The sequence below is a fragment of the Phasianus colchicus genome, chromosome 10 (genome assembly GCF_987193195.1).
Source record: "Phasianus colchicus chromosome 10, bPhaCol1.hap1.1, whole genome shotgun sequence".
Classification (NCBI taxonomy): Eukaryota; Metazoa; Chordata; class Aves; order Galliformes; family Phasianidae; genus Phasianus; species Phasianus colchicus.
In genome coordinates, this window is record NC_143445.1 from 22,230,186 (window position 1) to 22,255,165 (window position 24,980).

The window sequence follows — 24,980 nt, forward strand, 5'->3', positions numbered from 1 at the left end:
TAGGCAATGAAGCAACCTAGTTCTTTCATCTTGCTATTTTTATTGTTTGAAAGCCTGAGTCACATCTGATCTTTTTTATTTTTAGTTGTCTTTTGGAAAAAAAAAAAAAAAAAGCCTTAATGTATAGTTTTTTCTTTCTTTCTTTTTTTTTTTTTTTTGTTCAGTACTCTTATTTCTTTGTGATAGACATAAGTAATGGCTCATTCAGTGCAAAAGCAGAACTCCTTACATTTTTCTTGCTGTGATAAGGGCACACTTGCCATTATTACAGCTGCATTGTCCACATTGCAGCAGTAAAGGTTTTGTCAGCACTTCCACTCTAAACACTATTTTCACTCACTGTATTTAACCTGTTCACAAAAATAATAATAAATTGGGCTCTGGGCTGAAATTTGGCAAGGGAAATAGTGTTTTTTCAGAGTAGTTCAAGGGATTTAACCATATTATTCTAATTGCTCTTTGAGGCTGAAAGTTACTTATTAATTGTTTATGTGGTGCTGAGTACAACAGAATGCTAATCTCATTAGGCTAGACAGAAGAGAAATATTAAACTGTATTAATAATTACTGTTCCCAGCAATCAGACAGCTCGTTCACTAGATGCTCTTATGCAAAGGCTAAGTCTTATCATTTAAAGGCTGATTCCTTCTATTGCTCATAATGGTTTATGTAAGTTAACTGACGTAATGTCGAATGTGAAAATGTCAGAAACTGAATGTAAGAAACAAATACTGCATAAAATACTTAATATATCTTTAACAAAAAGATTGAGGATGTCTAAATTGAATTACAAGGCAGGAGCACCCAATGTGTCAGCAATGGGAAAGGTAAGAGAGAAGGTAATAGGCAGGGCTGGGAGATTTCTGCCTCATGATCTTCTCCATCATGGCATTTGCATTTGTTTGGTTCTTTGTCTTAGGCAAGACTGCATGCTTCCCCATGTTGGTACCCATCTATAACCAGCATAAAGCACCATTTTTTTTCCCTTAGTTTTAAGACAGCATCTTAGTAGGTTATAGGACTCACTGAAATGGGTTAGCCAATCTCATGAGAGTTAAACAAAGATCTTAATATTTTCCATTGCTCTGGGGCTTCTTTCCCTCCATGTGCTCTTTAAAATATTATTTTGAAATGTTTTATTATTGGGTATCACAGCAGAAGTTAACAGCCAACAATTTCATACAAATGTAAAGACTTCAATTAACTATTTTTTTGCTATGGGGATGCTCTCAGATTTTGTTAACATGTTGCTTGAATACGATGAAAGATGTAAAAGAACAGTAAGCTAACAACTACAGTTATAACTTAAAATCAAGAAGGAGCCCAAATCTTCAGGAGCATATCTCAGGGCAAGGAAGCAAAGCAAATCTGGAAGAGAAGCATCAGTCATCAGCTGACAACCTGGAGGAAGGCAAAGGGAGATGCGATACACAGTGAGGGCTCAGGATATATGGTCAGTAACTGATGTGACTAAGGGAAAACGAAGAGAGCCAAACTGAGGATGTTTTCTGCATGCATTTTTAGGCACTGTGTAACTGTCTTCCTTACACTTCCTCCTGGTGAAATACTTCCTCTGAAAGTGTGGGAGAAAAATACTGAGAAACAAATGAGACAGCGGGGAGAGCGTTTCAACTTGGCTTAATGATGTCATCCTATTAGCACAAAGCCCCTCATTGTCAATTAGGAAAAAAAAGGTCAGCGCTGTGTCTGATGGGATGTGAAGCCCGGCCAGCCCTCTGCGGTTGGATTCAGTAGTGCAGCACTGGGGGAGCAGCACGGCTCATTTTCATAGCTGAAGGGACACTGAGAAGGAAGAGGGAGAGAACACAGAAATTTTTAAATGGTAAAGGTTTCTCCAGCAGGCTCCTGGAAAGTGGGGTTGTGAGAACAAACAATTCCTCTCTGTGGGGAGAGTGAGCTTAGGGTAATCCCTAAATGAAAAGGAATGCAAAGATTGGTCCTAGAACTGAGACGTTGTGCTGAAAAGCCCAAGATTTTTTTTTGGTACTGCAATATTTCCTAATTCTGTTGGGAAGACAAGAAAGCAATTTTTGAAGAGATTACAAAGCAAACGTCCAAGTGTCCTACTTGCTTTCATTCTGAAGGAGATGAAGAACTATTGATTTTCTGAAAAGATTGCTTTGAAATGGTGGGAGTTGAGTACTTCTAAAGAATGAGTGCAGAGGGCCAAAGTTTGGTTTAGGAGGGTTGCTGCAGTCTGTGCTCTGGGCTTGATTAGTTCTGCCAATGTGCTATTAAGAGGTCTGCATCTCAGAGCTGCTCTGGGCAGCCCTGCTTCCAGGACAAGGCAGGAATTCAATAAGAGCTCACAGTGTGGAGAGCACTCTTTCACTTCTACAAAATAATCATATTCCTATGGGACCAGGCACTAGGAAAGCCCGAACCTAAAGGAAACCCATAAACACTTCCATTACCTATTTTGTAGCTCACAAAACTCCACTGCTTCCTCCCGTGGTGTTTAATTTGCTAAAGTGTTAGCTGCAGCATAGGAGCTCCTAACTAGGACTGTTCCATTTTGATGAAGACAACTTTAGTAGTGATCCTTCCTTTTGGCTACTTCACCTGTGTAATTAGAATGAACCCGGGAACTTGGCACTGAGATTCAGAAGCCATTCATTTTACTGACCATTTAAAGAACAAGGTAACACCTTACTCTTTGCTCAGGTAGTAACACAAAAGCTCCCCATACAACCTTCAACCAAAATGAGCAGCAAGGAGAAAAGGCTGGCATGAGAATGGGAAGAAGAAAAGAAAGAAGAAAAAAAAGTCAGATAGGGGTCTGAGGTTAAAAAGACCATCATATCAAGATACAAAATGAATTTTCATGGCCTGAGAGGTTGCCTTCCTTCTGAATGTCCTCCTCACCCACACTGCTCCCTTCCCTGCAGGAGGAATCTCTCTTGGTAGATGTTAACAGGAATTTCTTTTCCCTCAACTTTTATTGTTGTGGCTTTTATTTCTTTTGTACTATTGTTTTTTATGACTGTTGTATCTGTTTTCTGATGAAAGAGCAATAAATGAAAGAAAAAGAGTGAAAACAGAGGAGTACAATCCAGGATGAGGAAATAGGGCAGCAGACAAAGGGTACAGGCAAGTCCCCTCCTGTTCTTGCCATGGGGGTGCTCTTGAAGCAGGGCTCCATGAAGAAGACAGCCTAAATGAGTAATGGGGAAATCAGAGAGAGCACAAATTAACAGTGACCTGTCCCAAAGATTTTAGCAAATCTAATTGATAGAAGCTGATCATTCTTTTGAGCACAACCTGGTGCCTATGAGTAGAAATTCATCCTTGCAGAGAAGACCAGGACAGCCCTATACCTCCGTTTCTTAGTCAACAAAACAAAGTTGTCTTTTGCCAAGTTAGCTACCGAATTTTTATGACCCCAGCAATACAGTTTGTCTTGAAGCTTCAACTCAAGTGACCCTTAAAGGCCGTATTGGAATTCTTCTGCTTGGGTTATGGAGGCTAATAAAGAGTCTGTTAAGTGGTGGGAGGGCACTGAAGCATTCATGCATATGAAATCATATGCATATCTATAACCTGAGATTTGTCTGATGCTATGAAAAGAAATGCAGAACTACTGGTGCTTAATTCTCTAAAACTTTCAGAGCTGTTTCTGGACTCAGATGTCCCTGCAATGAGTGATGGTTAAACAGGCTGTTTGTAAAGACCTAACAAAGCAAACAAGGGGAAGTAGAGAGGTTTCTTTCCAAACCAACAAAGCTTTCTATTTACCTGCAACTTGCTGTCTTAACAATTACTGTACACTGAAGGTAAAGGCTAGCCTGAAACCTAGTGCTGGCTTTATTGATGCGGTTGTATAGCAATGAAAACTGCAGGGTGCAAAGGAGAAGAAAGAGAAAAACTTTTCTGGTGGCAATAAGAGCTGCTGAAAGAGCCAAAGCAGCATCGTTAGGGGCTAATCTGCCTTGGAGCCTGCTTGATTAAAAATAAGAGACAATAATTTTCTTATGGCTCTGGAATTCAATTGAATAACGCCGTCTGTTATATCATACCACTTTGTCATACGGAATGATCTGTATGTTGAAAGCCCTGCTCAGGCATAAACTAATTAATTTTCATGGCAGGACCAGTTGTGTGAAGTGCAGTGCTTCTCCAGTGTGAGAGAAGCCAAGGGAGAACAGCAGCTCACAGGGCGAGGCTGAATTTCCCATCAGATATGTAATTAAATACTATGAGTCCCACTGGGAGGCAGAGATATTAAGCAGAGGTATTAAATGAGTTAGCCATAGCAGTGCATGGGTTCCTCCCTGACTCCATATTCAGGGCCCGATGGTAGGAGGTATTGCTGACCCATCCTTCAGGCTCCTTGTGAGCAGCACTGCGGTTGCCTTATCCTGATGAGGGGTTTCACTGGAGATACATACACAGACCCAGGCAAAACGTCAGGGTCAGAATAAAGAACTCGGAGTTTATCTACCCACCTCCTGGTTTTGCTAGCTGCTTTAGCAAATATTCAAATTACGCTTATTCCATTTCTCACAGCGTGGAATAATGAATTTTAAATATTCCCAGGCAAAGGAAGCCTGGGAAGAAGGAAAAAGAGAGAGGCAGAAAGATAAAAATTTTCTATATGACACCCAGTGAAGCACATGTCAGTAATTGTAGGATTATATTCATTAAAAATGTATTTTAATACTTTCTAGAGTTATCATTACAAACCTAGAAAATTTGGAGCTGCAATTTCTAAAACTTTTTTTTAACCCATGCATTACAGCTACATATTCCACCCCTAATTGCTTTGTAATTTGACACATAATGGTTTAATGGTGGCAGGTGAAGCAAAACCCAGTAATGAGAGAGCAAAAGCAGAGATGAGAGCTCCTGACAGCAGCACCTCAGTTCTGCAGCTCTGTGCCACCAATAGAGCTGTGACATGAAAGTTAGCAGGAGAAAAAAGGTTGTGCCAAAGGACTGGCTGAAACAGCTCGGATTAACATTCAAGACAGCTGTTTTGCTTTGACAGCTTTTAGGTTCTTATTATGGCTTCTGGTTTTAATTTCTTTTAGCTCAGTGTCTTCATTTTCCAATGAAAAAAAATTGACTTTTGAGCAATTATTTTAATCTCTATGGATGTTTATCACCTCTGCTGTATTATTTTTGTCAATACGAATGTTAACCTGTAGTGCTACAAGAACAGTAGGGAAATATTCCTCCATACCCTCGATGAACAGAATGCTTCATGGCATAATTTCTACAGCTGCAGATTTCCCATTCAGGACATGCAAGAGAACCTGGTCTTTGGCATGCCTTTATGCAGCTCCACAGCTTCATGATGGCCAAGGGAAACCCAATAGCAGTCGTGGGTCACTGGGAAACAAAGCAATCTGATGCAGCAGTTCATACTGATGTGTTTGTTTGTCATATTACAAGTGTGGTTGGTTACAGCCTTTATTTCCTATAAACTGCACCTGGACTGAAGCCAACACGGTCACAGACCAATGCTGATTCTGTAGTCCCTGCTTTTGTAACCTTTAAGTTACATCACTCTAATGTCTTATGTTATGACTTTCCTGAGATAATTCCGCAAAGCTCCAATGGATGCAGTGTGGCAACCTGAATTTTAACTTCTAATAAGGCATTACATTAGTTGAAAGAGAACTTTATCTGCTCCCTTTTTTCAGCTGATTTTGAATGCAGACATCACGGTGAGATCTTTGCTATTAGCTGGGATCTCTGAACACATTCTCTTTGCTCCAATATTTTTTGCATGGCTTTCCAATTGCTGTGTGTCATGAGTACAGGTACCTTCTGGCCACACACCCAAACCATTGCATTAATAGGCTGCTGCACATGCAGATTTGGATTGTGAAAGATGCTTGGCTTCTTAGTATCATCTTTTATTGCTCCTGTCCAGAGGCATAAATGTCACCTTAAATACACAGAGCACAAGGATGCTCTTGCAGACCTGCATTCCTCACTGCAAAGTATCTTTCCTCCTCCTTGAAGCTCTTTTTTCCTGCTATCACCTCATTGGTGAACAACTCTGAATTGTTCATTTTGAAAAAGCAGCATTGGCTGCTGTCAGACTGACTCTGACTTGCAGAAGGCAGTAAACTCTGAGTTTTTAATTTTGAGCTTTGACCCTCAGTTAATCCCAGCAAGGCATCATTGCAGAAGATGCTGGAATTCAGCTAGTAAATAAATGGGAAGACAAATGAAAGCTAATGCCAGGGACTTTGAGCAGGGCCTGCTTTGCATGCTGGCTTTGTGGATTCCTGCTGCAGCTGCTCTTGCAGCTGCATTAGTTCCAACGTCAATCGGAGTGATGCTCTATAATAGCCTTGTTACAGAGGATCCTAAAATCTTCAGAGTTTTTATAACATTTACATTCTGAAATACCATACTTAAACCATTTCTCAATGTTTAGAGTTAAATGGGCACAATTAGAGTTGATTTTTGTTTTGTTTTTCAACTGGTAGTTATTACATTGAGCGAGTCTTCCTTGTGGTCATGGTCATGCAAACACACATGTACAGATCTAAATGTGATGGAAGTGAGTAGTCCCACAGAGCTGCATAACATCAGATGTACAAACAAGCACTTACAGGGTTGGGGTTTACATTGTAATGAGGAAATGCAGAATGCAGCATTTGAATCTATACTGAATTTTCATAAAATCATCTGGTCCTACTCTCCTGCAATGAGCAGGGGCACCCATAGCTCCTTCAGGTGCTCAGAGCCCCATACAGCTTAACCACAGGCATCTCCAAGGATGGGGCACCCACCACCTCCCTGGGCAACCTGTGCCAGTGCCTCACTGTTTTTACTGTAACAGACTTTTTATCCAAAATGTTTTCCTTATCTTAGGTTTTCTGCATATTTTTTTTCAAAACATCAGTGGTACATGGAGTCTCCCATCTGCTGGCCTAGCTTACCCTTTCCATCCACTGTAAAAGTTCCAGTGACTTTGTCAGAGCAAGGATAAACCTATGCAAACACTTTGAAGGACTCACTCTCAAGTCTGTCCAGAGATTGCCTGTAAAAGGTTTGTCAGTGGTTACATCTGAATAATGTTACCACAGTGTTTCATCTGTATTTCTTAATTTTTCAAGCTCTGCTATGGATATCCTGGCAAAACTACCAACTTGTGTAGAAAAAAATTAAGTTTTTGTAAGGAGCAGGCACCATGAAGGGAACATATCTAAGAAAATACTTCAGTTACTGGTTCTTAATGTAATGTATTATGGTATTATAATACCTGTAAATAATGCAACTACAGAATGGGCAGCATGGGCACCTTGAAACGCAGCAGACCTCATCCTATTTAGCATGCTGTTTACAGCTTGCCTTCTAGAAGGCATGCAATTAGATGACAACCTGAATGTTTATTTTAAAATAATGGCGCTAGCCCTTGCGGCTGCAGGAAAAAGCTTGGAAATATAAGTCAAATATCATGTAGAGGCTCAGGAAACAAAAGAAAAGAAAGGAGAGAGTCTTCGTGAAAAAATTAAAATCATTTCCATTTGGTGAGATGTTCTGGTTGCCTGCCTGAGGATGTTTAATGTTTAAGGTTGGCAATACTGAATGCGAGAGGGAAGATTTTATTGTTCGGATACTGTAATAAGAGCAATATTTCTCCCCATTCTAATTATACTTTACATGCATCTTTCTGGTAAGTATGGGCAAGCCATGTGATTTCTGTGCCTCACAGAGCTAATAAGACTTCACTTCTCTTCAGTGGTGCATGGATCAACTTACTAATATTTGTGAAACACAAAGGAATTAGAATGATGAACATCCTATAAATTAATAACCGTATCTCCATTCATTAGCTCAGGAAAGCTCTGTTTTCTTTCACAAAGTGATTACTGAAAATGCTCTACCATGTATTTTATTAGCAAACAAGATGACATTAAGTGGCAATATGTTAAAATTAGTTGTCTTCCATTCTTTAAACTTTACTGGAAAAAAGTTACATTTTCTTTTCAGATTGTGTTTCCCCAAGTATAAAACAGATGCATTTGGATAAATAGATTTGGGACATATGATTAAATTAAATGAAGAAATAGAAACATAATGAAATAAAATCCAAGTATATGAAAAAAATTCTTTTCACAGGACTGGAGTGGATACCTAATGCTTCTTCTCTTCCTTAGCCTGGTATGAGGATGACAGATATTACATCATCTTCCAAAGTACCATCTGAGGTGCCACTTCTGATCTGTGTAGAAATGAGTATCTGTTCATGGACAGCATATCTCAAAATCAAGTTAAATGTATTAAATCTATTTCTATGTTGAGCAGAGTGTTTGTGCTTAGTACATTTATTGCCATCATTAAAATAAAATTAAATGGTGCCATCTGAGATCAGGGTCCTATTATACTACTATGTAGTCATTGTAGAAGATGCTCTTAAAGAGACCTACCAGAGGAAAGAAATATCCTTAGCAGTGAGGTAGTGCATCTCAGACTGTTGAGAGGCCCACTGGAGGAGTGATCTTATGCTTATTGGCACCTGAACTCCACTGATGCACATAATTAAAAAAAGAATCGTTCTAAAACACAAAAGGATTTTGAGTAAGGTCGTTACTCACTTGTCAAGACACCGAAGTGCTGAACACTCATAAAATCAGAGCAACTTGTTGACCTTATCCTCAAAGAAATTCTGCAAATGCTTTTAAAAATGCAGTATAATGTAAGTCTCTGCAACGCCTACATCAAAGAAATAAACCTTACGACTGCAGACCGCAAGATAGAGCTGATGGAGGAAGATATGCAGGAGTCATGCTGTCAACCTGAGACACTGTGTAGGTTCAAGAGGCGTTTCAGAACAGAGTAGGCGATGCAAAAACTCACAGACATTGAGCCCTTCTCAGTGGCCACCTCTCCGTGCAGGTGCTGAGGACCAAAGAATCCCATGGCCTGAAGGAGGCTGCAACAAAATGTTGTTTTGTCATGCTGGTAAATGAATAATTTTACTCTCAAACCAGGCTTTTTTTATTCTTTTAGTAGCTTACGCCCAAACGCTTCCTCTGCACATTTGCTTCCCCAAGTGCATATCGGATATGGCTTCCTACTTTGGCTATGCAGTTGAGGTGAAACGCACCCAGATGTATGAATTGTTGCATCCTCTCCCTGCTTACTGATCTGTGCCCTTAAAAATATGGAGTGGGGGCAAAACAGTTGTAGGGAAAAGTGCAGCAGGGCTGAAGAAAGAAAAAGGGGAAGGAAAGAAAATGGAAATGTCTAGGGGATCAGTAAGATGGGACAAGCATCACAGATCTGAGGAGGGACTAGAGAATTAAGAGAAGAGATAGGAAGGGAAGATGATAAAAGCATTAAACATAGCTGGGTGATGAGCAGAACTGATGAAACTGAGTTTCCTGGGCCCTTAGAGCTGGGCTATCTGGTGTCTAACAACGTGCAAGCTCTGAGCAAAGCTTTCCCAGGAGGCTGCATCTTTCATTGTCTCTCCCTTGTGTGAATTTTCCTGGTGCCTATTTGGGGACTTGTTGATGATGCAGTTATTTGGAGACAGAATCCAGGGAGCTCCAGATAAACAATAATGAAGCTTTTTTGTCCTCAAGGAAAATGTTGCAGTCTGAATGAAATAGAAATGAAAGGAACTTACAAAGCGGAAGCAAAAGTAAAACAGAAAAGGAGAAGGTCCTTCTCTACCCAGATCTTCAAGGCTGACTACTTTAAACCTAGATGACTAAGAGATGAGTTTAAAAAAACCTCTAGAGGGAGAGGGACAAAAGAGTGGTTGATACGGGTGCCTAAAAAGATCATTGCCAAATGATATCCTTGGGTAAAGAGGGCTGAGATGTAAAGAGTTTGATGTTAGGTGATAGAAGGAGAGAAGGGATTTGGGGTAGGTAGAAGAAATGTTTGGAAGAAACTCATTGTAGTCTATGGAAAGTGCTGAGCCTGGACTGTAAATCTGAGTGAGGTAAAGAAAAAGAAATGCAGTTTTCTTGTTAATGTCCACTCCATTAAGACTGAAGGTAACAGATGGGGAGATGTGGGTGCCGTCTGTACCAGTCAGGCACCCTCTCCATTCCCTTGCAATCTATTAATACCCTGTTATTCTTCAAAGGGAGAAGTTACGGCCAGGTTAACCCAGGCCCTGCAAGAAGCCCTCCTGTGCCCAGCACAGAAGCAGGCACCTTTCTCACTTACCATGCAGGTCTCCAGCTGCCATCAACAACTGCATGCCAGGCAGAATGCACCAGGGATCAAAAGACAACATTCCACCCTGGCAACGCTGATGTCCCTACCAACCACTGTGCCCCTACCCAAGTCTTCACTTCCTAGAGTCCCCAGTATCTCCATCCTCACCACCTGGTGTCCCCTACATCCCCCCTGTTCCTCCCATCCCCATCTTCTGCAGTTGCCCATGTCCCAGGAATGCCCATGTGCCCACCACACTTCATCCCCAGTAACCCAATGCCTGCCACTGCCTCTCCATCTGCATGGTGAGCCCTCAGGCTTGAACATGGTGCAGTGGATAAAAACATGGATGGCAAATTTGTGCTGGAAATGAGTCCTCTTGGGACAAGCAGAAAGTTCAGTCCTTCAGCCTTACACTGTTTCTGATGGATAATGGCAGTATGCTGAGTAACAAATTTGAAGTCCATCATAAACTTGGTTGAGCTTACTGCTATAAACATTCTAAATCTGATCAGTTAAAATATATATTTAACCATGTGCATCTTAGTATTACAGAAATATGAAACAATAAGAGAATTAAATATTGCAAAAGGTGAAGTATTCAGCAGGCTTATTATAGACACCATCAGGCTGGCCATATACCTTGATTTAAGTTGAAAAAAAAAGAAGTACTGATGCAGATAGATTGCTCATAAGATGTATTCAACGTTGCTAGTCCAAACAGCATAATTTTAAAGCTAAGCATTCCCTATACAGCAATGTTTGAACCGAATGCTTTTTATGTATGTGATTAGTTCGCGCAGTTGTGTGATTATGCACATGGGATCTGATTCACAGGATTGCTTCTTTCTTCCTTGACAATGGGAAGATGTAAGAGTCTAAAAGGGTTTCTGCTGGTTAAAAATACTCATGAAAAGTAAAACTTCAAGTATAGGAAAGCCACATAAGGAAAAAAAATGGAGTTTCTAGATCCGAAATTCCTACTGTGCAAAGAGTTTTAGTGTTTAAGGCTCATAAAATAGATTGAGAGTCCGGTGACATACAAGAGTGGATTTTTTCTCTGCTCTCTATTTGGCTATATATCAATAGGACTTCTAGGCAGCAGAAAAGTCTTGCTGACTGCATCAAAGATTCGTTACTGGGGACAGATCTTAAAAAATAAAAAGTAAACCTAGTTGAGAAATGTTTGTAAGTTATTTTTTAGTGAATGTTTTGTTCCTTTCCTATAAACACGCATCTTTTTTTTTTTTCTTTCTGGAAAATAAACAAGAAAACGAAGCAGTTGTGTTCTTTGCCTGAGAAAGAGGTTGCAGACGTAGCCTGAACAGGGAGAGTGAATGAGACCCAAAGACATGAGTGGTCAGACTGCAACTTTCAGGAGATATTGAAAGTAAAACTTCAAATTGAAATGCTTTGCCTTTCATCTGAAAAACGGCTTGTCTCAAATAATTTCATGAGAAATTGCATGTAGCCAAAGGTAGACAAGGGCGGGCTGTGGTGAGTGGCCAGGGTGGTGATGAGGCATTGCCTTCGGGCACAGGCAGCCTCCGGGCAGAGCAGTCACGGCTCGTGGTGAGATGACTCAGTCACATTGCTGCTGTGTCTCAACAAGAATATAAGAGAAAATAAGCATTGGCGTCACATACTCTTGCAGATCTGTTCCGGTCAAAAGGTAGGCTGCTACATAATTAAGTTAAAGTTTGTTTTTTTTTTATAGTTCTAGGACGACTACGAGGTTCTTGTGACTGCAGAGATGACGTGACATTCATGTGTTCAAAGGTAAAGGTGCACGTGACCATCGTTCATATTGGGAGATTTTAGAGATAAATCATAGAGGACCAGAGGAGAAATCAGTGCTCTGGGAGCTGCGGGGAAGATGTACAGGGCAGGGAGGAGGACACAGGCAGTTTCTGCAAATCTGATTCTCTTTGTAACTTGCAATTTCACCTTGCTGACTGGGCTAACTTTTGCAAGGCAATTTTCATGCAGGTGCTTGTTAAATTCAGATCATACACTAACGACAGCTTCTCTTTGGATGAGGAGCTAGCTGAAAAGCTGCCATGAAGGGCCTTTATTGGAGGTAAATCCCCTCTCTTAGAAAGATTAACGAACAAAGGCTCATAGTCAAGACACTATGGAGTTACACAGTTACTGTTACAGCCTTAGGGAGGCAGATATCCCCTTGGTATCTGTGCCCTTCATAAAGCACTGCCACTTGCATTATTGGTGGGTTTGCACCTTCCCATATCCAGCAGCTCAGAGTAGGTTCTGTCTGTAGAGCATCTTTCACAGCATTAAGAAAAGGTTTCTGTCACGATGAGGTGGTGGTGAACATTTTGTGACATCCTGGAATTGAATCCCCCCCTCTTCTGAACATACCCTATGGCTTTCGATATGCCGTTCGCACTTGCTGCAAACCACATCAATTTTGGAGACACATGTGTTTTAATGCTTTTAACAGTGCATGTCATTCCTGTGGTTGAAGAGAAACACCAACTTCTGTCCCAGCAACTGCTTAAAAAATAATGATAAAAAAGACCAACAAAAAGTTGGAGGAATTTAGTCCTTAATACAGCTGGATTCCTGCTCCTCCCCTCCCTGCTATTTTTAAACAAATTACTTTTAATATTACCTAGACATTAATGTTTTAGATTGAGTACTATTCATGCTCCATAACGGCTTTTCATAAATGTTTTAATGGTTCCAGGCCCAATTCCACTGAGGTCAATTAGAAGATTCCAAATAAATCCTTCCTTCCCCTCCTTGCATTAGTATGCAGCTTGTAAGAAGGCTGACATTGGCCTGTGCTTTTATCTTAAAATTATCCAAAAGACAATTTTCCTATGGGAGGAACTATCACTACATAATTTGTGGGTGGTAGGTATAGGGATGCTACCCAGGTAAAAACACTTATTTTTAATTTAGGACCTGATTTTCAGACACACCGAACACAATTTTGCCTGAAGTTAAATATAGGCTTCGGTGGCCAATACCTCTGAAACCCAGAACCATAATTTCTAACATACCTCATTTTGTCCCAGGCTGTACTGTCCAGAATTAGGTTTAGAGTAGTTTGGAAGCAGATTTCAATGTGTTCTTTCTGCAAATATCTCAGCAAAATGAAGTGGTATATTACATTAAAGTATGTTCTGTTTTATTTATATCATAATTCCATGCCTGTGAGTATCTGACTTTAATCAAATTCATTTTTAAATGGATCTCAAACTTTAAATAACTAAAAGCATCTTTCTTCACAACAAGAATATAGTACATCTTTGGTGTACTACGCCATAAAAATACGGAAGATGAGGTGTAAAATATCTTGGAAAATATTGATTTTCTTATTTGCTCACATTATGGATGGCTAACTGGATAAATGCTACTGTGGTTTGTGCAGAAACCTGACTTCAAATTTCTGTTGTACCTCTGAACTTGCAGTATGGCCTAGGGCAAATATCTTACTGAATATGGCCCTAAGCTTTTCTGTTATGCATGCATAAATCTTTGAACCGCAGAGGTCTAGCTTTAATCAGAACTGCTGTAAGAATATTTTTATATTCTCTCTTTCAATGCTATTTAAATGCAATTTTTATAAGTACTTTTTGGCTTACACTAATTGCAGAGTCTCACATTTTTCTAGGATGTTTTAAGAAATCTGAAATGATTTCTGGTATTTGAAACCAAGCTTGAAATTGTGCTGAAGACACAGTTCTCACAGAAAGATTTTTCAGCTGAATTAATTACAGTACAATCAATCTGTGGCACGTGAGACAAGGAATATCTGTTGATAACCTTGGCTGATCTCACTGTAGTTTGCATTCATGAGACTGCACAGTTTTCTGGACTTATTGCTATTGCCATTGTGCCCTTTCTTAATTTATGTACTCGTGATGGTTTTGGCTATCTTGACAAAAAAATCCCACGCTTAAGTCAAGGACTCTGGAACTGTTAGCTTTCAGTGACAAATTACCTGTGGACTCATTATATGCTTATTGTCTAAGGCTTCTTGTAATAGGAAATCTGTTTTGTATATTAGCAATTTACATCATTATCTTTGTGTATTCCAACTGGAACTATTAGAAACACATCTTCCTTCAAGAACAGAACTTGAAACAATTCAGCAAAAGAAATAAGAAATCAAGCTGTGCCATTCTTTTCATTGTCTTCTAGTTATATTATCTGTGCATGCATATATGCACTGAGGAAATGCAAAACCCAAATAGATCCAATATAATTCTAGCTTTTTGAAAACAAAGAGAAAGTCATCACTCTGTGAAGCTGAACCAACAATACACCAGGAAAAAATCCACATTTGCTCAGCGCAGAGCTGTATTGCCTTTTTTATTGTCAGCTGCCCTATGCACAAGCAAAATGTCACCTCTGCAATCTGGTTGCATTCTTTGTCCACTCTCATGAGAAGTAAAGCGCAGGAAAACACATGGGGCAGAAGTAAGCTGAGCTGCCTTCTCAGTGCCAAAAATCTTCTGGATTGATAGAGGGTGTTCTACATTTTTGAAACACGCACCTCCCAGACTTGTATCTAGAAATAGAAAACAATGAAGGGTAATCATGCTCTGTAACTGTACTGAATCTCATTGAATGAAATCAAAAATCCTGATGCTGGAAGAAATATTTTCAGTTTGATATGGCATTCTGGCACCCACTTCTGCAGCAGGAAACCACTCTGATTTCGGCAGGTTCCAACTGCAATGGTGACGGAATTTCATCTCACGAATCTATTTGGGACCTATTTCTGATCTCTTTGCTTCCTGTTCCTGGTAGGTTTACAGCATGCTGAAGTTATTTCACGGCAATAGCAGCCCAGGGTCAGCCTCCCCACGATGGCTTCCTCCTGGTGCTCTGCTGCATGATTCAGCACAGCAGTGATTCCCTGAATGTGTGGTGGCACGGTATACCTGCTGCACACCTCTTTCTTTCCTGACACCGAATGGGTGGAATTAGTTCTGAAAGGTTATAATAAATATTACTACTCATTTCCAATAGGTGGCTCACATAACATTCTTCATGGTTTCCACAGGCAACTGGAAGGGGAATGATCTTGGCTTTGTGTAGAAAACCTAGACAAATATTGTTTCTTCTGCCAAAGAATTCTTTTTCTTAGATACTGAAATCTTAAACCCCTGTATACTCAGATTTATGATTCTCTGCCACTGTATTTGTTGTAAATTGTGTTTTGCTTAGTTGCAGGTAGCTACAGGGTTTTAACAATCTGCAGAATTGGATCACTAAAGTACTTTTTAAATAAGAAAAAAAGACTATAAAATCCTTTTGACCTTAACAGTATCCACAAATACAGCAAACTTGTTTTACATTAGATTTTATAGATACCCAGGGCATATACATTTTAAATTATGCAGTCTAAGAGAAGACTGGCTTTCACTGCATATCAGATACATTCAAACATGTATTAAGTGTCTCCTGAACCTATAAAGAAATATTTCTATTCCATTTAATAAATGAAGGCCTGATTCTTCTACTGTCAGTGGTGTAATTTCATTGACTGCCACAGAACTACAGCTGATTCACAGCTATGAAAATGATAAAGCCAGCACTTTAGCCTAGAGAGATAAGCGAAACTTTACATGAAAGCATCATGCCAGTTGCATTAAATCTTGGTACAAAACTGAAAGTTAACAATTTAAGAAATGTGTATTATAAATAGTTAATGACTTTGGTTTTTTTTTTTCTGTTTAAGCTGCTGATATTCAAGACTTCATATGGTTTGTGAGGTTCAAAATGAAATTCCCAAACATGGTGTACATTTTTTTCCCTGGGGATTTCATGTATTTATGTATATGCAGACTGTTTTGTTTAGCTGTATTTGAAAGCTATTTCACCATACAACGAGGTCCTAATTTTCACAGACAATCAAAGCTGTGCCTTACAAATAACCAACTGTTCACTTGTATAGAAAACAATGTCCTATGAAAAATTAAGATGTATTTATTTTTTAATATAGTACTTAGAATATTAGGTATATGAATCTTGTAAATCAGAATCTAATTAAATTATCAATTCCCACAGCAATTTCTGCATCTTCTACAAATACATCTCAAACTATATTAATCATAGTTCTGCTCATGATTTTCCCAAGCTAAAGCTTCTGATGTTGCTTGCTAAATTCTCAACAGAAATTACAAAAATCCAAATACTAACAGCAACCAAACCCACTTCATTGCTTAAAGAGCAGTCTTTTCCAGTGATAAGTTCTGACTCACAAAATCACACTCTTATTTACGTACCAACAGATATGTACAGGCATGGTAGGCTTTTCTGCTCTTATTGGGCTCATGTCTGGCACAAAAACATGCAGTAATGGGGACCTTAATCAAAAACTCATCCACTTTTTTAATGTGTGTTTGTCAGCCTGCATTTTCCCCCCAGGCTGGTGGGATTCAGAGTTCAGCGAGCGCCTCAGGTAACCAAAATGCTTGTTCTCCAACCTCATTAATCACAGCTGGATCTGTAACAGGTTCCTCACACAGCACCTTGTCCAGGGTGCCTTCTAGCAAAGGAAATACAGACTCATTCATGACCCACTGTTCTGAGATGGTGGGCAGCGTGTCCATGTGGACTTCACTTCTGGATCCAACACATCTTACAGAACTTAATGCAATTAACCAAAACTTCCCATATGGTACTAGTCCAGCATTGATGTTTAGCTCTAAGTGGAGAGGGAAGAAGTCTTCTGAAGCAACTGATCACTTGCTTTCTTTCTGGTATACTGCACAGCTTCCTATCTGTTTTAGATCTATTGCTCAGCTTTAGAATTTGTTTTCCTTTGCAGTGTTGAGCAACTGTCAGAAGAGGGCAGCTGCAGGAGAAAAGAAGAAATTATGCATCTCTAATTCCTGAAGTTATTTCACTTTAGGAATTAGATCAAATTTCAATACAGAAAGTACACTGTAGCCACAATAGCCTGAACAGAAAACCTGGTGAGTAACAGCAGGAAATATCTTTCAGATAGACGTGTTACTGCTGGTCATTCCTGTACAGTGAGCGATGCTGAGACTCGGTATCCCATGGATACACTTACATGAGATTTCATTTCTAACAATAGTTGCATTACAAAATGTGGCATGTAAGTGTACTTGTCTTGTTGACCAAAAATTACACAAATATTTGGATTGTTCTTACCTCTTTTCATTCATCTCAACATAGCAAAAACTAACCTGCTAGTTACAGGGCTCTCTGCCTCAATATGGTATTTGTATGCATCAAGGTGTACCTGCCCACGCAGGTGATTAGCAGCTATTGAAATAAAGTGATACTGCTGAGAAGCCTAACCTCAAGGAGACTATGGCTATGTACAAGTTTTCATAAATGGTAGTGGCTTACTGAATTACTGCTCTTCAGCTGAGGCACAGAAACTACTAGCAATTCCGCAAGTGGTACTAATTTGATTACTCATGATCACCTATGATCATTTGAACGTACCTCCAATGAGCCTTCTCCTTCTGCAAAAAACAGCTGAGGTTGCAGTTGAAAGTTGCCCTGAATAATGTTCTAGATGCATGTGAAACATTGAATACAAGTATGCTGCTGCTGCTGCTGTTAATTTGATTTGGCGGGTTTCTCAGAGGGTGTGAAAGAAAACTGAACTTACTATTACTCATTAGTGGCTAACATGAGCAATTTACAACAAACAGACTAGCTCCATGTGAGTACATTTCCAGGATTTCCTTTGTGTGTTCAGAAAGGACAGGTAAATTATTTCAAAATTAAATGTGTAGAATGACCCACCTTACTGCAGCTTAAGTAACTCTGGAATGCATTTTTGAGAAATCCTAGATCCAAAGGAGAATACATCGCCTGCAAGAGTGTAAAAATGCTGAAGGCCTGGCTACTTTTCCTAAGCTAGGCTAATTCAAGAAAAGTGAAGTGAGTGCAGCTCACCTCACTTTCATTCTCTCTGTAGTATCACACAGCCTCATCTGCCTGTGGTCACACAAAGTGTCTATGATGGGCATGAAAATAAATCTGCAGCTTAGTCTCTCTGTAGCATCCTAACCACTGAAAAAGAGAAGCCAACAACAACAACAACAAATCCATAAAAAAAGAGTAGAGAAAGCAAGGAAGAGAAAAAAAGGAACTTCTTCCCTAGTTAGCTCCTCACTTCATATTTTACGCCTGTTATGTTTTGAAGTCCTTTCCTTTTTTTTTTTTTTTTCCTTGTAGAATAGCTATTTCAATGTAAAATAATCTGATATTCCACTTATCTGCAATTTTAGAAGGCTTCATGCCCCACATTCTTATGTAGCAATTGTTAAAATGACGACTTTATCAGTTGCCAATATTTCATTCAGTGTGCTACAGAAAGAATTTAAAATAATATTTTCCACAGAAGTTAATGCCTGAAATGCATGAAGTAAAGTTCAGTATAATTAATATAGTAAAAGCCTCAGTCACCAAAAGGAAATTGCAGAATGTGGGTGTCATGCTGCTACCTGTTGCCTAGCAATATTGCATACGTGTGGCACAAGATTGATAGATATCACCCACTCAGATCGCTGGATTCAGACCTTCACCGCAGAGTTGTCAGTTGAAAAAACTGCCAAGAAGCAGAGAGAGAAATAACAGATGGGGAGGGAAGCATCGCAGGGTAACTTTGTCTCAGTGTCCAGCAGCACACTACCCAAAAGACCAGCTTAAAAACAGGAGATGCTAATTTTTTGAGTCTGTTTTTCCAACAATCTGTGTAAATATATGTGTTTATATAAATATATATATATATATAAGAAAACTTACTTCCCAGCCAGGTTTATCTAGGTTGTGCAAGTTGGGGTAATGATATCCTGAAATTAAAATGGCAATTCAGTTTCATAATTTTAGTGACTCACACTGCATTACCTTTAAGTAGGATGAACAGAAAATTCTCTGACATTACAGATAATTATAATGTTATTATAGTGTTCTTGATAACAAATGCTAAAGTTAAGTTTAAGATGCAACACAGCATTTCAAGCAACTCATACCTTCTCAAAATATACTTTTTGCTAAAATTTTCCATGATCCACTTGGCTTCAAAGTCAGCTTTTTCTGCGAAATCTTTCTATGGAATTAGTTCTGCCATTTTTGAACTGAGTCGAGGAGCCTCCATATGTTCTATTCTGAATTCTGGACTTGCATAATTCCAAAAAATGACTAAAGATAGAAGTCTCAGACCTGACAGGTTTTATAATTCTCATTAGAGGAAGCAAATAGTCTTATTTTGGAGAAAATTAATTAAGTGTTTAAAAATAATGGCATCCAAAGCAATTTTATGAACACGCACAGACTGAAGATATTATTTCAGGCCAAAAAGGTTTTAAATACTGTTATATAAGAAAACATGCTCTTAACTGTTTAAAGTCGTTACACTTGAGGGAAGCCTTATTTATTTAGTCCCATCCATTAGTAAGGATTCATTAAAATAATACAAAGCATGAGAAAAATCTAATTATAAAAAGACCAAACAATCAATTCAATAGAGCACGAACTGCACAACCATCTGTTGAACAGTCCCATTTGCAAAGGATTCAACATCCATCGTGCTCGCAGAAAACAGAGGAACCGACAACATAAAAGCCAAGGAGGAGGCAACAAATAATAATGAGTACAAGTAAAATAAACGGGAATCACAGTTGACCCTAATGCTCATGGAGGCTGAGGACGGCTTGTCTTGGGTACAGAAGAGTAGAGCACAAGTGGATGCTGACAAGGATGAGGGAAGTAACCCAGACCAGCAAGATGCAGGGTGCAGAGGGCAGCTCCCCTGGCACGAGGCCTCGGCTGCAGGCCTGCACAACAGACTGCACAAACATCCGCTCTGCAGTTTGATTTAAGGTAGAAATACTTCCCAAACAGCACACCCAGGGAAAGGCCTTCTGCATTCACTAAGTGTATCTTAATTGCATTCTGTTTTTGCTGATGTTTGGTGCTGTTCAAAGCACTTAGATAAGATTTTTGGAGGTATTGTGTGACTTGAAAACTACCGGTATCGGCAAGCACTCAGCTGCCTTCCAGTCAGTTCCCAACACACCCACACAGCAGTTGCTCCTCACTGCACTACAGCCAAATCCCACACAGAACCAGGACTTGGGGTCTCCTACACAGAGCCGGAGACCAAGCGAGGCAGGTGCAGGAGGAGCAAATTAGTGCTGATTAACAGAGACCAATAAACGGAGTGGTGGTGGGCACCTGTGGGTTGTGTGAGGTCTGGGCACCTGTGGCAGGAGCAGCTTTCCTGCTGGAGGTTGGGAGCAAACGTCTGCATCTTGTGAAGGGGTGAGTAGGCATTTCTTTTTTTTCTTTTAAACCATACCAGGAAGAATCTGTCACTGGTTTATTCCCTTTTATGTAATCTAGAGGTACAGCAGCTGAAAAGTGAGATGGTTCAAAATTGTGGCTTTGAGCGCGTGCTTTGGCTTTGAGAAAGGCTGCTTTGAGGTGGGTCTGTGCTCTGTGATAGGAGGCAGGCATTGAAAGCACAGCGGCCTGTGGGACAGCAGGTCAGCCAGTGAGAAAGTGGTGGTTTCCTCCTGCTTTTAGTTAATATTTCTGTAACAAAATGATTGCGGTAGTCTTGATAGTGATGTTAGGAAGAATAAAGCATGGCAATGCACAATTATGGTAAAAAGGTTTGTGGCTTTAATGAGATGATTTTGCTCTTTTTCTTGACCTTAACATGACGCTTGTTTCTTTCTGGCAGTCGGTGATTCAAAATGATTAATTTTTCTCCATTTAACAAGAGAAAATCTTTTCATTTATATTTGTTGAGGAGACTAAGGGAGGAAGCCTGGTCCTCTTCCCATGGCAATGTGAGCATTTCAAGAAAGAAGTGTGCTGGGAGGCCCTGGAGAAGCACGTGTCATTTGTTTTAATTTTGTTGTGGACCTTACTAGGCTGGCTTCCAGTTTGGCATTTATATTGCAGTCAAATTGTGGGATAACATTTACTTCAAAAAAAAAAAACAAAAACAAAAACAAAAAAAACAGCCAAAGTAACGTAATGGACCAGTTTCATCTTGCTTAAGCCTATTTGAAGATACACACCTTTTCAGCCTGAGGAACGTAACATTTTAACTCCATTCTGACTATAAGGAAATCTCAAACAAGAGAGTGGAAGGGTGCCAATAGAAGCACTATTATTTGGCAGGCAGGAGGTAACCTTACAGTAAACAGCTGTCAACTTCACAGTCTAGCTGAATTTTAATGGTTCGAAGACTAAAGAGAGAGATGATTTTTGCTTGGGGTCTCAGCTGAATTACTCAGGGCTGTGTTTAAGCCATCACATTAGGGTCACGTGACTTGTATACATAAATTTCTCAAAGGTGCCATTAAAATGTCAGTTCTTAACTTAGCTAGAACTATACACCACTCCAGTACAGTTTAAATCTCTGATCTAGTATAAGGTAATCAAAATAGAATAAAAAGAATGCTCTTAGTTGGAGGCACTGTCATCTTTAAGCGCATGCAGGTTCATGCCATTAATCCCCATCGTTTCAGGGTGGCCTTGTTCTGCATGTAGTGGAGAGTTAGATTTAGCATGGGTAAAGTAACAGTATTTTTTATTAGGAAACATAGAGAATTAGTTCCTTAAACTTAACTGCAGTGTGTAAATGCCTGTTTCTTTCCTTCTTGAGTGTCCATCAAAATATGGATGCCTACTTACTAAAGCTCTACTGCAACCATTTCCTCCTATTTTTGGAGAAATACAGGGATTAGTAGCAGACTTAGAATATTGATAGAGAGTAGAAATCAGAGAGGACCATATCTTTCAAATTAGGCCATTGGCCTGTAAACCACGCTGCATAAAAATAAAATAAAAATCTCCACCACTTGAAGGGGTCTGTACTGAAGCAGCGATTTACAACCATTTCTTATGCATGAAAAATGAACATTGAAATTCGTAGTGTAATTCTACACCAATGCAAGTACCTTCAGTTTCTGCTGTGGACTATGCACATGAACTTACCTTCCTGTCGGTGACAGTAGACAATTAAAGCACTAATTTAATTGGTGATTCTGGAGCAAAGAGTGCTGGGATGAATATTGATAACCTTAATGAAGGAACAGGCTGTGATAATAGATCCTAGTGTTGAAATGCAGTATGATGAACTAGGGTTATGATTTGAGGAAAGTTAGAGATGCGAAACTAGAAGTCAGTAAAAACTATAAATTACAAGTGACTAGCTATGTGTGGTTTCAGAACCCAGCATATTTGCCTGCACCTGCTCTGCCTCATGAATCTACACCTGCAGGATATTGGTATTTCTGCTACAGATATGGGTAAGGCTATGCATTTTCTAACAGTGCAGCTGTATACCAAAGCACCGTGTATCATGAAAGTCAGGAAGGCAGGGGCAAATGCACTCTGCTGTACTTGTGTTTTAAGCAGTAATCTTTATATTATTCTGTTACTCCTACTCCATAGGAGTCAGAAATCCTGTAGCACTCTCAAAAAATTATATTGCGGAGCAGATGAGTGTATCTTCAAAATGGATGTTTGTTGGAAGATAAAGTTGAGCCCTGCAAAGGAGATAAAATGCAGATTTATTGAAGCAAACAACAACAAAAAGCTGTATATTGGATTTCAAGTCCTCTTTATATTGTAGGGTCTATAAAATCAGGTTCCTTGCCCTTTATATTGCAAGTCAAGCAGGAACAACCATTGAAAGTTTTTTTTTTTGATCACCCATCTTTTATTTAATCAAACACACTGAATTCCAGAGTGATTTGTAGAGTAATATCATATTTCTTCGCTAAAAACAGAGAGATAAAATTGCTCCTAATGCTTTATCAATAAGTTTTCTTACGATATTCATGGAAGTTCATTTTCTTGATACTTCACCAAAGGCACAGAGGCACTTCGAGTGCATTATTCCAGAGTACCTATTTCCAAAGACTTATGCCTCTTCACTTAAGATAAGATTTATCACCCTTGGAAAAATGCAGGTAAAACAGGCTTTATGCTGAGAAAATAGGCAAAGCAGAAAGACTGGTTAGAGGTGCCTGTGGAAGCACAGAGTAGTTAATTCATTTACACCTACTCTTCAGTCCCACTGCAGAAAGGAGAAGCTATTATGATCGTGTTCTCATATGTAAAAAGTAGAGTACTGCTGCTTTCAAGAAATGACTTATGTTTCACATGTCCTCATTCCTTTCCCAATTGGATTCAAACTTCCCACTGTGCTGTCCTGTGTGGAGTCATGATGAAGCCTCAGTGCTGTGTGGCCTCAGTTGTGTTAAGCTGGATGTAATAAATGGAGTCGATGCATAATGTTGAACTGTCAAGCAGTAGATGGGAGCTCAAATATTGAGAGCTTAGCTTACTTATTGCCATGACAATCACTATTAAAAATATTTTTAGCTTATACTAAATGTACAGAAAGAGGAGAAGGAAAAGGCGTTTGAGATGTGAAGCACAAAGACTTTAATTTAAAAAAAACATTGCCTATCCCTTCAGTGAGTGGAATATTTAAAAGGGAACCCTTGGTTTGACAGTCTAGGATAATTAAATTTGGTATTAACTGTCTTCTCAGGGGTAGAAAAAAGGAAGTTCAGCTAGGCAAGCACTGCAATCTGGTCATACCTTGTTCTTCTGAAACAACTGATTGTGGCCTGCACATCGTGCAGTATCCCTGCTGAATAATTCTCTTGGCCCCTTGCTGCCTCCTCCTGTCCCAAAAATACAGAACTCAGTGGTAGCTATTTAATCTCATAGCAGTGCTCTGGGTTTTAATTAATAGTGCTTTACAGAGAAGTCTAACAATATCAGTCAATATGTTTGCTCCTAGGCATTGTACTTTCTCACCCTGTTTATAAGAGAAAGATGACATTTGCCTTTGCCCCCCAAGTACTGTATAAGAATTTATTTCAGAAATATAAAATAAGTTCCTACTTTCCTTGTACCAATGTCCATGAAAGATGCTTCCAAAGAGGCATGATAAAAGAGGGTTTTTTTTATTAGGGATGTCATGAGGGTAGTGAATAAGCACCAATGATTACTATTTCAAATGTCTAATGACCTTTTCACTAAAGCAATTGGACAATGAACCTCTATCATGCTCTATTGCTTGTCATAGGATTTGTGGTCTTTGTGCCTACGGGTACACAAACAAGTTGATTTTCTGATAGAGTAATATACCTCAAGACTTTGCCTTACAGTTACTATTTTTTAACCAGATGTTGGAGTGTGTACTTTAAGAAGTAAATGGTTCGAGTTTGTATATCACAGACTGTGGCCGGAATTTACATTGTAGAGCGTTTCTATATTATCTGGCACAAAAACAAGAGAATTGATGTATGCCAGCACAAACAGTGAAGAAGGCACTGATGACAGAAGCAGATCAACAGGAACATTTGCACCAAGGCAACTCCCTGTTCTTGTATGGAGATGTGCAAAACAGTGACAGGTGCAGCATCTGTTGAATTGTTTGTAGTGTGGCAGCCAGGAACATACTTCAGTTTGCTCAACAACAAAGTGATTTTTATTCTTATTTTTTTTTTTTTAAAGTAACATTCAAAAGATCAAAAAAAAACAAAAAACAAAAAAAAACTTCATTACCTGTCAAGCTACAGTGCTGAAGTGTGTGATTATAAAATGACCAATGGAACACTTGCATCTTATTTTTAGGGGCAACCAGGAGAATTTCATGTTGAGGCAAAACCAAACATACTGAGGGCTTTTGCACTTCAGTTTTGGGAAAAGTGACAGTGCCTATTGTTTGCATTACGAATAAGTCAGTCAGTTGATTAGAAAGCACCAGTCTTTGCTAAAAATATCAGAGCACTTTTTTTTATACAGAAATATCAGAACTAT

The 24,980-nt window shown here is 39.3% G+C and overlaps 1 protein-coding gene and 1 long non-coding RNA gene across 6 annotated transcripts in view; one reads left to right on the forward strand and one right to left on the reverse strand.

Moving 5' to 3' along the window:
- Positions 1-10,237, reverse strand: part of SPATA16 (spermatogenesis associated 16) — an 85,401-nt gene extending 75,164 nt beyond the window's left edge. For 2 of the 4 annotated variants that reach the window (XM_031614568.2, XM_090147727.1), the window contains exons 1-2: positions 10,167-10,211; positions 8,841-8,916 (exon numbers count right to left, since the gene is read on the reverse strand). In XM_031614568.2, the coding sequence (XP_031470428.2) occupies positions 8,841-8,903 (63 nt within the window). In that variant the 5' untranslated portion in view covers positions 8,904-8,916; positions 10,167-10,211. Of the gene's footprint in view, positions 1-8,117; positions 8,206-8,840; positions 8,917-10,166 lie in introns of those variants that run through there. The other 2 variants (XM_090147726.1, XM_090147725.1) reach the window with 2 other exon arrangements.
- A 6-nt stretch (positions 10,238-10,243) lies between these two features.
- LOC149916666 (uncharacterized) overlaps positions 10,244-24,980 on the forward strand; it is a 117,809-nt gene continuing 103,072 nt past the window's right edge. The window contains exons 1-2 of one of the 2 annotated variants that reach the window (XR_016469782.1): positions 10,244-10,462; positions 11,875-11,936. This is a non-coding gene — a long non-coding RNA (uncharacterized LOC149916666). Of the gene's footprint in view, positions 10,463-11,874; positions 11,937-19,588; positions 20,445-24,980 lie in introns of those variants that run through there. The other variant, XR_016469783.1, reaches the window with a different exon arrangement.